Genomic DNA, 13539 nt, shown 5'->3' with positions numbered 1-13539 from the left:
AACTGATATAAAAAAATACACTAGAAGGAATCAACAGTAGACTGATACAGAGGAACAGATAAGTGAACCAGAAGACAGAGTAGTGGAAATCACCCAAGCTGAACAGAAAAAAGAATTTTTTAAAATGAGGATAGTTTCAGGCACCTGTGAGACAACGTCAAGCCTACTAAAATTCACGTTATGGGGATCCCAGCAGGAAGAGACAGAAAAAAGGGCAGAAGAAATTTATTATTATTTAAAGAAATAATAGCTGAAAACATCCCCAGTCTGGGGAAGGAAACAGACATCCAAGTCCAAGAGGAAGAAAGAGTCCCAAACAAGATGAATCCAAAGTGGTCCATAGCAAGACACATTATAACTAAAATGGCAAAAATTAAAGAGAAAGATAAAATCTTAAAAGCAGCAGGAGGGAAAGCACTAGTTACATACAAGGGAACTTCCACAAGACTGCTAGCTGACTCCTCAGCAGAAATTTTGCAGGCCAGAAGGGAGTAGCACAATATATTCAAAGTGATGAAAGGGAAAAAACTACAAGCAACAGTACTCTACCCAGCAAGGCTACGATTCAGATCTGAAGAAGAGATAAAGAGTTTTACAAACAAGCAAAATCTACAAGAGCAGGGAACTTTAACACTCCACTTACATCAATGAACACATCATCCAGACAGAAAATCAGGAAGGAAACACTGGTCTTAAATGACACATTCGACCAAGTAATTATATATATATAAAACATTCCATTCAAAAGCAGTAAAATACATTCTTTTCAAGTGCAAATGGAATACTCTCCAGGACAGACCACTTGTGAGGCCACAAAACAAGTCTTAACAAATTTAAGAATATTGAAATCTCATAAAGCATCTTTTCCAACCAGAACACTATGAGATTAGAAATCAACTACAAGAAACAAACTGCAAAAAACACAAACACATGGAGTCTAAACAATATGCTACAAACGAACCAATGGGTCAATGAAAAAATCAAAGGGGAAATTTAAAAATATCTTTAGAAAAATGAAAATGAAACATAGTGTTCCAAAATCTATGGGATGTAGGGCAAGTAGCTCTAAGAGGGAGGTTTATAGCAATACAAGCCTACCTCGGGAAACAAGAAAAGTCTCAAATAAATAACCTTATATCTAAAGGAACTAAAAAAAAACAAACAAAACCCAAAGTTAGTAGAAGGAAAGAACTAATAAAGATCAGAGCAGAACTAAATGAAACAGAGACTACAAAAACAAAAGATCAATGACACTAAAAACTTGATCTGATTTAGATCAAGACACTAAAAACTGCTTCTTAGAAAAAAATCTAAAAAATTGATAAACCGGGCTTCCCTGGTGGCACAGTGGTTGAGGGTCCGCCTGCCAATGCAGGGGGCAAGGGTTCGTGCCCCAGTCCAGGAGGATCCCACATGCCGCAGAGCGGCTGGGCCTGTAAGCCATGGCCGCTGAGCCTGTGCTCCGCAACAGGAGCGGCCACAACAGTGAGAGGCCCGCGTACTGCAAAAGGAAAAAAAAAACCTAAAAAAAAAAAATACCAGAAATACAAAGGAGCATAAGAGATTACTATGAACAATTATACTCCAATAAAATGGACAACTAAAGGAAATGGACAAATTCTTAAAAATGGACAATCTTCCAAGACTGAATCAGGAACAGACCAATTACCCTAAGGAAATTTAATCAGTTAAAAAAAAAAAACCTCCCACCAAAAAACATCCAGGACTAGAGAGTTTCACAGGTGAATTCCAACAAACATTTAAAAAGGAGTTAACATCTATTCTTCTTCAACTATTCCAAAAAAATTGAAGAGGAAGGAATACTTCCATACTCATTCTATGAGGCCAGGATCACCCTGATACCAAAACCAGACAAAGGTATCACAAAAAAAAAAAATTATAGGCCAATATCACTGATGAACATAGATGCAAAAATTCTTAACAAAATATTAGCAAACTGAATTCAATAATACATTAAAAGAATGATACACCATGATTAAGATCACTCTATCTGCAAATCAATCAATGTGATACACCACATTAAATAACTGAAGGAAAAATCATACTATCATCTCAAAAGATGCAAAAAAATCTTTTGACAAAATTCAACCCATGTAGGGTAAAAACTCTCAACAAAATGGGTATAGAAGATACCACACCTCAACATAATAAAATGAAAATGCAGCCTACTGAATAGGAGAAAATACTTGCATATGATATATTCGATAAGGGGTTAATACCCAAAATAGACAAAAAACTCATACAACTCAACAGCAAAAAACAACCCAATTGAAAAATGAGCAGAGGACCTGAATAGACATTTTTCCAAAGAAGACATACAGATGTCCAACAGACACATGATAAGATGCTCAACGTCACTAATCACAAGGGAAATGCAAATCAAAACCACATGAGATATTACTTCACACGTGTCTGAACAGCTGGCTGTCTATTATTAAAAAAAACAAGTGACAAGTGCTGAGAGGATGTGGAGAAAAGGGAACCCTCATACACTGTTGGTGGGACTGTAAATTAGTACAGCCACTACAAAAAACAATATGGAGAGTCCTAAATCAATTGAAAATACAACTACTATATTATTCACCAATTTCACTTCTGGGTATTTACCTGAAGAAAACAAAAACACTAATTCAAAAAGATACATGCACGCCTATGTTCACTGCAGCATTATTTACACTAGCCAAGATATGGAAGCAACTTAAGTGTCCATCAACGGATGAATGGATAAAGAAGATATGAGATAGACACACATAATGGAATATTACTCAGCCATAAAAAAGAAGGAAATCTTGCCATTTGCAATAACATGGATGGACCTAGAGGGTATTACGCTAAATGAAATAAGTCAGACAAAGAAAGACAAATATCATATGATTTCACTCATATGTGGAATCTAAAAAACAAAATAAATGGACAAACATTATAAAACAGAAACAGACTCATAGATACAGAGAACAAACTGGTAGTTGCCGGAGGGGAGGGTGTGAGGGATAAATGAAGTATTCGAGGAAGATTAAGAGGTTACAGACTTCTAGCTATCAAATAAGTCACTGAATGTAACGTACAGCATAAGAAATATAGTCAATAATATTGTAATAACTTTGGTGACAGATGTTAACTAGACTTATCATGATCATTTTGTAATCTATAAAAATACTGCATCACTATGTTGCACACCTGAAACTAATATTGTAAGTCAATGATACTTCAGTAAAAAATTAAAATCAATTAAAAAAAAAAGACAAAAACAAGGGTCCTGTAAATTTCAACTGTGGTAAATATGTTTACTAAAAACCCTTGGAATATTAATCTAAAACAAGAGTAATGGGGCTTCCCTGGTGGCGCAGTGGTTGAGAGTCCGCCTGCCAACGCAGGGGACATGGGTTCGTGCCCCGGTCCGGGAGGATCCCACATGCCGCGGAGCGGCTGGGCCCGTGAGCCGTGGCCGCTGAGCCTGCGCGTCCGGAGCCTGTGCTCCGCAACCAGAGAGGCCACAACAGTGAGAGGCCCGTGTACCGCAAAAAAAAAAAAAAAAAAATCAAGTAATCAGCTCAATAGATGCAGAAAAAGCATTTGAAAAAAATCAATAATCCTTCACGATAAAAATGCCCAGAAAACTAAGAACAGAAGTGAACTTCTTAAACTTGACAAAGGGCAATTCTGAAATAAAACTACAGCTAACAACATACTTTATGGTGAAAGATTGAATGAGTTCCCCTGAGACAGGGAACAATGAAAAGATAACTGCTCTTAACCCATCTATTAAATGAGCAGGAGTGTGTGTGTGTGTGTGTGATTGTGATAAAATTCACCACTGTAATTTTAGAGTGCACAATTCAGTGGCATTCAGTGCATTCACATTACTGTGTAACCATCACCACTATGTAGTTCCAGAATTTCTCATCATCACAAAAGGAAATCCTGTACTCCCCATTCTCATTCTCTGCTCCCTCCAGCCCTAGGCAACCACTAATCTAATATCTGTCTCTATGGACTTGCCTCTTCTGGCTATTTCCTATAAACAGAATCATACAATATGTGGCTTCTTTCACTGAGTATAATGTTTTCAAAGTTCACCCATGTTGTGACATATATCATTCCTTTTTATGGCCGAACAATATTCCACTGTACGGAGAGACCACATTTTGCTTATCCAGTCATCTGTTGAGGGACAGGTGTGTGTATTTTAACAGAAAGATAGCCTTTATCCTCAAGGAATGAATCTCTATGGTGGGATTTCAAGCATAACATCAAACTGGAGATAAGAGAGTTGGCCGCAAGGGCCTTTCTCAGAACTTTCAAGTCACAATTTAGAAATCACTTGTTCTGTGACTAGCCCTGTGGGAGTGGCAATGAGGCGGGATGTCTAATGGTACATGCTCCCCACAGGTGTCAAGGCTTCCAAACCACTTCTGCCTGGTAGGGAGGTTACTACAGGACGGCATCTGGCAGGCTCTTGGAATCAAAGCTTACATCTCAGGCTACTCACCCCCCATTTCACTGGGGGAGGACATGTCATAAGAATGACTAGGTTTCCACACACAGGCTGTTTGCACAAGCATAAAGGAAGGGAGGATCTGAGTGATCCCCTGGATAATTTAATCCCCAGGTCAGCCCAACTGCTGTCTTGGGTTCTCTCCATAACATATATACACACATAAAATTAATTACGCAGCTTCTAATAATGCACCATATAGGTCTTCTTAAAGGTAGTTAAATCAGTCCAGTTTGAAAACATTTGGCTGGGCCAAGCTTTCTTTGTGAGGCTAAGTACTGTAGTGGTTCAGAACAAAGGCTTTAGAATCAGGTAGACCTACATTCAAATAGTGCCTCTGCTACCATTAGCTCTGGGAATTTAAACAGGAGATACAACCTCAATTTCTTCACCTATAAACTGGGAACAGTGGTTAACAGTACCAAACTCAGAGCATTCTTACCACCACATGTGAAGCATGCAGCATGGTGCCTAGGAGAAGCAATTTTTAATGTGATTATTAAAAATCACCGTCGTCGACGTTTACTGAGATTTTACGAAAGGACAGACTAAGGATCGCAACTGCCAACTCTACGTTATTCGATACAATTAAACCATGAGCTTAAATGGTTCAAATTTATCCCATCATCTTACATTCCTATAGATTTCATCCAGTAGCTGAATTTGGGGGAGGAAAAGAAAAAGGACCCACACAAAACTTTCCCAGTTGAAGACACTTTTATTTCGGTACGCACCTGAGTCCCTGGCAGGATGGGCCTGTCCTCCGCGGGAGGACATGTCCTCCCCCTCCTTTGGCAGAGGATGGGTGCCCTGCCCTGAGGGGGCAGCTGGGGGATGAGGCAAAGGGCTATGTGACAGTGATAGGTCACAATGAGGCAAAGGGCTATGCGACAGGGATAGGTCACAATGAGGAAAGGGCTATGCGACAGGGATAGGTCACAAAGGCCATCAGAGGATAAATAGGCTGTGCCAGGGGGTTAGGCTGAGAAAGTGGTTACTTTTCTCACTAGGACTGAAGTTCACCACAGCCTCTTGGGGAGATAAAAACCCAGAAGCAGAAGCGAGGTGAGGCAGAGGGGGAGCCTACCATACCGCTCTACACACTTGAGGAGATTCAGCCTGGGGTCCAGGCGCCCTACAGCGTCCCCGCTGTGATCATCTGTGCCCCTACCCACACCCCTGCCTCTGGGAGACCCTGAGGCAAAGGTGGGGGCCTGTGGGGCGGGCTCGGAAGACCTGCCGTAGGGCCGCCGGTGTGCGACACAGGAGCACCGCAGCTCGCTCTTCTGCCAGTGAGGCCGAGGGAGCGAAGAGCCAGGGGCCCGCCTTAACCGCGCTGCCTGTCGATCAAAGACAGCCATGAGTGGGGACTCTCTGCTCCCGTATCACACGGCCCGGAGCAGCACCGGGGTGGGCCTGTTCAACACCACCATGGGGAAGCTGCAGCAGCAACTGCGCAACGGCGAATACGACATATTCAAGGACGCCCCGGTATTCGAGAGCGACTTTATCCAGATCACCAAGAGGGGAGACCTGATTGACGTGCACAACTGTGTCTGCATGGTGACCGTGGGCATCACATGCAGCAGCCCCGTCCTCCCACTCCCAGACACCATGCTGCTGGCCCGATGGGCCACCGGCTGTGAAGAGCACGCTGAGCACAGCCAGGCCGCCAAGGGCAAGAGCCACGAGGCTGCAAAGACCTTAGAGCTCACCAGGCTCCTTCCCCTGAAGTTCGTGAGCATCTCCACTCACAATCGTGAGAAACAACAGCTGCGCGTGAAGTTTGCCACTGGCCGCTCCTGGTACCTGCAGCTGTGTGCCCCTCTGGACGCGCAGGAAGACCTCTTCACCTCTTGGGAAGAGCTGATTTACCTCCTGCGAACACCAGTGGAGGGTCTCAGCTGCACCTACACCGTTCCAGCCTGGGACATGATCTGCCTGCCTGTGTTCGAGGAGGAGGAGGACGGCAGGAGCCCGGCAGTGGAGGATTTCCAAGGCAAGTGGGATCAGGACCAGGTGAGCATCTGCAGCCTCCACTCGTGCTCTGAGCTGGCCGGGGCCACGTCTGCAGCTTTTGCTGGCGGGGAGGGGATCCAACTGGACTCCCACAAGCCCGATACCATGCCCGATGTGGCCACTGCAAAAGCAAAACCTACAGTGCTTGACAAAGCGTCAGCATTGCGGGCAACGACAAAGGTGGAGACAGCAGGGGTGGCAGGAGGCACCGCAGCGAGTGCTTTGAGCGTGGCAGTGGTCAAGTCTCCTGCCCCTGAAGAGCAGAGCACGGCCACAGCAGCCACAGCCAGCAACGGTCCAGGAGGAAGCAAAACCAACAGAGCCACTGGGGGCACTGCCAGAACATCCCTGAGGAGCAGGAAAACGGTGCTGCGAACAATTCAGGGTATGCTTGGCAGGTGCCGCGAACTATTCAGGGTATGCTTCCAGCACGTCCACCAGCCTCTCCCCAAAGGCCGGCATGACTGTGGTCGGGGCAGAACCTACCAGCAAGACTGTTGAAGGAAGAGCCGACGAGGAGGGCGAGGGGACCCTCATCTCCACCTTGCCACAGGAAGGCAAAGTGAGTGAACAGGATGGCAGCTCACAGAGGGTGTCCCAGGCCCGCAAGGGAAGAAGGGAGAGAAGGGAGCACCGGGGAGAGGACAGAGCTCTTACGAGCCCCTCGCTCTGCAGTTCAGTGGAAAGCCACCACAAGGCAGCGGGGAACAAGACCATCCAGAAAGCAGCTGGCCCGTGCTCAGGCGGCCGCAGAGCCACTAGAGATGACCAAAAGGACAAAGGCCACGGCAGCCCGGGGGGCAGCGAGCAGGGCACTGCTCACAAAGGCATCAGCCGTGCTCCCATCACCAACGAGTCCAGGACCTCGTACAAATCGGGCAGGAGCTTATCTACAGCGAGTTCAGGTCCCACCACCGAGAGACTCAGTAGGATCAGCTCTTTCTTCAGCAATGTCAGAGCCAGGCTTACTACAAAGACAGTGGCCTCCTCACGCGATAAATATGTGAGCATCCTGGCGAAGCCAGTGGAAGGGACCCGAATGGAGGCCATCGTAGAGACAGCAGAGAGTGGCCAGGGGCTGGAGATCACTGGAGGTGTGACATCTGAGACCATGGAGCCAGTGACCGCTGAAGCCCATCAACAGGACCTAGAGCTGGGAGCTGCAAAGGGGACCAGGGCTCAGGGAAATACCCCTGGAGAGCCCATTTCAGCTTCCTTACTGCAATTTAAATAAAAAACCAAACAATCTGAGAATGCATGCAGTGTTTTGTCTGAATTTCTAGGTCCTGAAGCCCAGCCGTAGCCTCACAGTGGATTCTGTGATGTCAGCTGTGCCACAGTCTGAGACCCAGTGTCCAGTCAAGGGCAGCCCCACCTCACACACATGCTCAGCGCCAACAGCAGTGCTGCATCTGACTTCCACTCCTTTCTGGCTTTGCCCCCCAGGGCCATGGCTCAAAGTCACACTATGGTCTGGGAAGCTCTCCTTCACTATTCCCCTATTCTTTTTATAAACGCTTATTGCCCCTGAAGGTCTGTAAACAAAGCAAGAACAGGACTCATGTCCCCTCGGGCTATTCAGTGGACAGAAACAAGTATTAGCTAGCAATCAGAACCGCAAGCACTCTCACCTAGACTTAGCCATTCCCTGCCCAGGTATTAGCTCGCAATCAGAACAGCAAGTATTAGCTAGCGTGCCATCGTGAGCATACCACTGGATGACATTTCACAAGATAAGCAACCCCATGAAACTAGCACCTGGCGAAGCATCGGCACATCACTGCAACTCTGGAAGTGCCCCCTTGCAGTCACTCAAGGGTAACCACCACCCTAGCTTCCAACACCATAGATGAATGTTGTTTGCTTTTTCAACTTTACATACTGGAATCACATAGTATGTGCTCTTTGACTCTGGTTTCTTTCCCTTAACATTATATTTATGAGGTTTGTGCATGACTTTCCTGGCGATCGTCCATTTATTTTCACTGCTATACAGTATTCCACTGTGTGATGATACTACAACTTACTCTGTTATTGATTTAAGTTATTATCAGTTTGGGGCTATTAAAAATAGTGCTATTATGAACATTTATATACAGATCTGTTGGTAAACATATACATAAACTTCTGTTCGGCATATACATAGGAATGGAATTGAATATATGCATATGTTCAGCTTCTGATTATACTGCCAAGCTATTTTCCTTCCAAAATGACTGCGGAAATAATAATTCCCACCAGGAATGTATTAAAGTGCTGGTTGTTCCACATCCTTGCCAACACTTGATACTGTTTAGCTCTTTCCTTTTAGCCATTCAGGTGGGATATAGTGACTTTTCTCCCTTTTTCATGATAAAAATATACTTAAAAATATATAATTGGGCTTCCCTGGTGGCGCAGTGGTTGAAAGTCCGCCTGCCGATGCAGGGGATGTGGGTTCGTGGCCCGGTCCGGGAAGATCCCACATGCCGCGGAGCGGCTGGGCCCGTGAGCTGTGGCCGCTGAGCCTGTGCGTCCGGAGCCTGTGCTCCGCAACGGGAGAGGCCACAGCAGTGAGAGGCCCGCGTACCGCAAAAAAAAAAAACAAAAAAAAACAAGAATAATGACAGATAATTATGAGTTTAATTCTTATGTATATGACTCAAGTTCAAAAAATCGAGTATATATGTATTGGTAATTGAAATGTTTTTCTTCTACATGAATTAAGAAATAGCTAATCACAATCACATACAATTTCTATTTACAGTGGGCCTGTTCAGTGAAAATAAAAATAGAATTCATTGAACATATTTGGACCCTCCTTTTTAAAAAGCAGTTTGAATAGATATCTAAGAAAACATTAGTTTTAAATATTATTTAAGAGAGGAAAGCATTTGAATAAGAATACATATCCAATTTCATTTTATTTATGAATTCTGAATTTTTGCTTTATTCTAATGTCTTTCCAAGGGAAGGCAGGTGGCATTCCCATAATCAAGTAAGGTTTCACTCTAGTGTCCTCAATGAAGAAGTTTCAACACAAATTGTTATATGAGAATCTTTTAAGAGACTTTAATCTTTTAACTCTGGAGCTGAAATTAAGACACTAAGCATGTTTGTGTGTGCATGATAAGCCTTGCAATGGTAGCTTTCATATCTATCTATTTATTTTCATGATAGCTTTTAGAAACTGATTCTCCCCACCCCTCCCCTAGACCTTCTAAATAGCCTAACACATTCATTCAATTTGGAAATGTATCTTGGCAAAAAGTTCTCCCCACCCACCCAATTTATAACAGAGCCTCAAAGTAAAATTGTTTAGAAATCAGACCCATGAGGGAAGATTATTCTATCTGCCAAGGTAATGCTATGTGCTATTGTTTACACACACCTTTTTGTTGATAGTTACCCTGGAACTCAAGAAGCCACACTGTCCTCTGGGGAAATAAGATTAATCACATGTGATGATATGCTGACATGCTGTTATAGAGTATTTCAGTGATACCATAGCTATAACCATCTTAACTTTCAGATGAATACATTTTGTTCCTACATTTTGTTCCTAGTAGGTTTTAAAGGGATGATATAAGCATGGTATCGAGGTTTTATTTAGCAATGGACACTAAAAATAGTTACATGCACAGACATTATCCCATTTTTAATATCTTTGGCAGCAAGGCCCTGCTGTAGATTTAGTTCTCACTCATTCATTTATTCAATTTTCTTTTTCTACTAGAGAAAAACTAAGACCTTTTAATGAAAAAACACAGTAAACTTATAGTATATAGACATCTTTAATGTCCATTTCTTCTTTCTCTTCACCTTCAGCTTTGCCCACTCACTCACCCCTCCCCTGTCTCAACACTAAAGTCATGAAATCATAACCACAGAGACTGAGAAAAATATTCAACGTATTGAGGACTCCATGGACATTTCTACCCCTTGTGCTGATTCCTAGCTCTTCTCCATGGAAATAGTTTTGTTTTTTTTTCAACAAACACTGGTTGGCATATGACAATGTAAACAAAATTTTGCCCAAGGTTTGTTGTATACATTCAAAGTCTATCATATGACTATATCAATAAAGTGCCCCGGAGTTGAGAATACCTCAATGTTCCTGGGGTTAAAAATTCGGTAACATTTCTAAGGCACTTATACACTGAATATCTCATATCACTGAGGTATCTTAATAAATCATTTTTTATTACAGAGAAAAGTATACGTTTGCAAAAAAGGTAAGGAAACAAGATATAAATCTATGGTAAAAGTACACTAATATATGTTTTTCTTTCTTTAATGAAAAAGTATTTATTGAGATTCAACCAAATGTAGATCATTATGCTAGGAACCACGTGCAGGAGACGGGCAGCGTCAGAGAGGTTGAAAATATTACGGCAACACTGAAAAATTCCAAAATAATTTACAGTCTGGGGTGGGGGAGAGATTAAAATGGATGAAAGGTTAATTATTAGTGTAACATAACATTATTTAGTAGGTAAGAATATGTATTTGAATCCGGGCTTCACCAATTTTAGCTGGTGGCTTTCATTTAAATTTTCTGAGATGCTTCCTCACCTGCAAAATGAGGATAAGAAGAGCACCTTTCCCATGGAGTTCGAGGATTAAATAAGAAAAAGCTCTTAGCACAATGCTTGGCACTTAGTGGGCACTAATGTAGACAAGGTCGTAAGAACTTGGAAATGGAGTAGAGGTACACTGGAACAGAGCAGTTCAAAGAGAACTTCAGACACGCGGGAAGACTTCAGCAGGAACTTGAAAGATGCTTAGGATATGAGTGGGCAGAGATGACGGGATGCTGTCACAGTCTGGGGGGATGGAGCAACAGAGGAAGGACAAACGTGTTATGTGTGCTGGACCAGTGCAACTAGAATGAAGGTGTGCACTGAAGTTTACTAGGATGTAATACCGGAAAAGAAAGCAGAGGCATTATGAGGAACTTTGAATAAAAGGCAAAATAATCTGTACTTTATCGATAACAGGGAGTAATTACAGGTTGCTGACTTTGCATATTTATCAAAAGTATTCACGTAAATTTATGAAATTTATCCTTTGACAACAAACTTCCAAAAATAAAGTCCACAATGGTAATTAGAATAACTGACCTGTTTAGAAGCGTTTTTAGATTTTCTAAACCATAAATCACAGGCATGTCTCTGCTGTGTCTCATTCCATTTCATATAGATGTACAGGGCTCTTTGACTTTCAATGGAAAATATGATAGTTACCCTACTTTTACCTAAGAAACTAAGAAACTAAACATGCCTGGCCTACTGAGGTCTCTAAGTAGAGGAGAATAACACAATGGTAAACAGAAATTACTTAGTGAGTCAACTGTGTGCCTAGTCTTGAAAAAAATGTCTTCAGCCTTACATCACTCTGAACACAAGCCAGGTATCATCAGATCTCATTAATTAGATAAGCAGACCAAATTAAATTTCATAATACTTAAGCCAAAGTGATTTTAGGGTATACCAAAGATTCCAATGTATAGTTTATATCTTTTGAAATATTTAAAAAAATAAACTAATGGAAGTTTTTAGTTTTAAAATTCCAGAACTCTTAAAAATTTCAAATCCAAAACCTAATACAAGCTTCCATGTATAGCATTTCAGATTTTAAAATATATTCTTTTTGATTGTGATTAACAATAAATATTAAAGTATGGCATATATGTCCTTCTTCAGACATCATAATGAGATAAATGAGTAATTTTGGGTCTTGGTAGAAATTCCTCTATTATTCTAAAATAAAAGTTCAGTAGTAGATGTACAGAATCATGGATCCTCTCTGACCTGATTCATTATTTTCTTTTCTGTCAGTATAGATATGGCTCAGGACCAAATCTAAAAATTTATATAAGGTATATCTAAATATAGATATAGGAAAGCACTTATCCTCTTTTACCAATGAAAACAGCTTTCAGCTCCAGTGCCCAGTCTTGCAGCTGGGAATTACAACACTGAAAGTTAGAAATGGCAAGAGACAAAACCGTGGAGGAAACAGTTTGGGGTTTGGGGTGTTCTTTAATACCTCCAATTCCACGCATCAGCCTCCTGAAAGAACAAGGCTACATTTTACGGTATCTTAGATCTTTAAGGCAGAGAGCCTTGTGTTCAGGAAGCACATTTCTGCCTTTCTTTCAATCAGTCCTAGTTATCAAATTCTCTGTAAATTAACTGAAGTCAATCTGATGAATTAAATAATACTCACAAGATTCAAATGAGTGATGATAACATAAGTTATCAATACACCTTGGGAGGGCATGGGGACTGAGGGATCCGTATTTTAATAGATATGTTTTCAGATGAACTGCTTTAACCATTAGTGAAAGAATTTAAGTGCTGACTCTAAAAGCCAGGAGGGTACTAGGGGAGAGATGCTTTCTAACAGAATCCCCTTGAATCAAATCATTCAGACGACCCAGTCATCCTACCAGTCAGGTCAGCACTGCCTGAGGATAAAGGAACCATAACCCTACCCGCCGACTGAGCACTAGGTAAAGGGTCATCACCAATTCCTCGACTCCAGGCACCTCTGTATACATAGCTTAATGGTCTGTATGGGAAGGACCTCTGTTCCTATTCAGTTCAGTTCCACAGCCATTTACTAAGCAGCCAAGAGCAGTAAGTAAAGCACTACGTGAGCTAATTCGGGGCTGCAGTTCTCGGCCTGGCTACCTAGTGACACGATGACCTGCTGCTGTCAATCGTGGGAAAAGAGAGCAGTTGTGATTAATACCAAAGGCACTGCTCATCCCTGGAAAGTTATTTAAGTTCTTCTTCATCTGGATGGCCAAAATCTCAGGAAATTCCCGGCATGGCTTGTGTGTGAACATGCAGTACTATGAACAAAGGTTAAGCCCCACCCATGGGCAGGGTAAGCGGTCCATCCTCTCCTGAGGCCACAGCAACTACTGCTCCTGACTGCCCCTCCACCAGCCCACAAGTGTGTCCTTGAACTGCAAGAGGAATTTTGGAAGAGGCTTTGCAGAATAGCTGTAACCT

The 13539-nt window shown here is 42.4% G+C and overlaps 1 protein-coding gene and 1 long non-coding RNA gene across 7 annotated transcripts in view; one reads left to right on the top strand and one right to left on the bottom strand.

Moving 5' to 3' along the window:
* The window catches only part of LOC111177458 (uncharacterized), a 274619-nt gene that overhangs the window by 199606 nt on the left and 61474 nt on the right, over positions 1–13539 (bottom strand). The gene's annotated exons all lie outside the window — the stretch shown is intronic.
* Positions 5308–7943, top strand: LOC111171407 (Golgi-associated RAB2 interactor protein 4-like). The gene is given in 2 exon segments (XM_089906686.1): positions 5308–6919; positions 6921–7943. Coding segments are annotated over 2 exon segments (1893 nt in total). The 5' UTR covers positions 5308–5875; the 3' UTR covers positions 7770–7943.

Source organism: Delphinapterus leucas, chromosome 1 (assembly GCF_059928025.1).
Source record: "Delphinapterus leucas isolate spDelLeu-1000000601 "Yukka" chromosome 1, BTC_Dleu_Yukka2, whole genome shotgun sequence".
Classification (NCBI taxonomy): domain Eukaryota; kingdom Metazoa; phylum Chordata; class Mammalia; order Artiodactyla; family Monodontidae; genus Delphinapterus; species Delphinapterus leucas.
The sequence above is the reverse complement of the archived record's forward strand: the minus strand, read 5'-3'. Positions and strand labels throughout refer to the sequence as shown.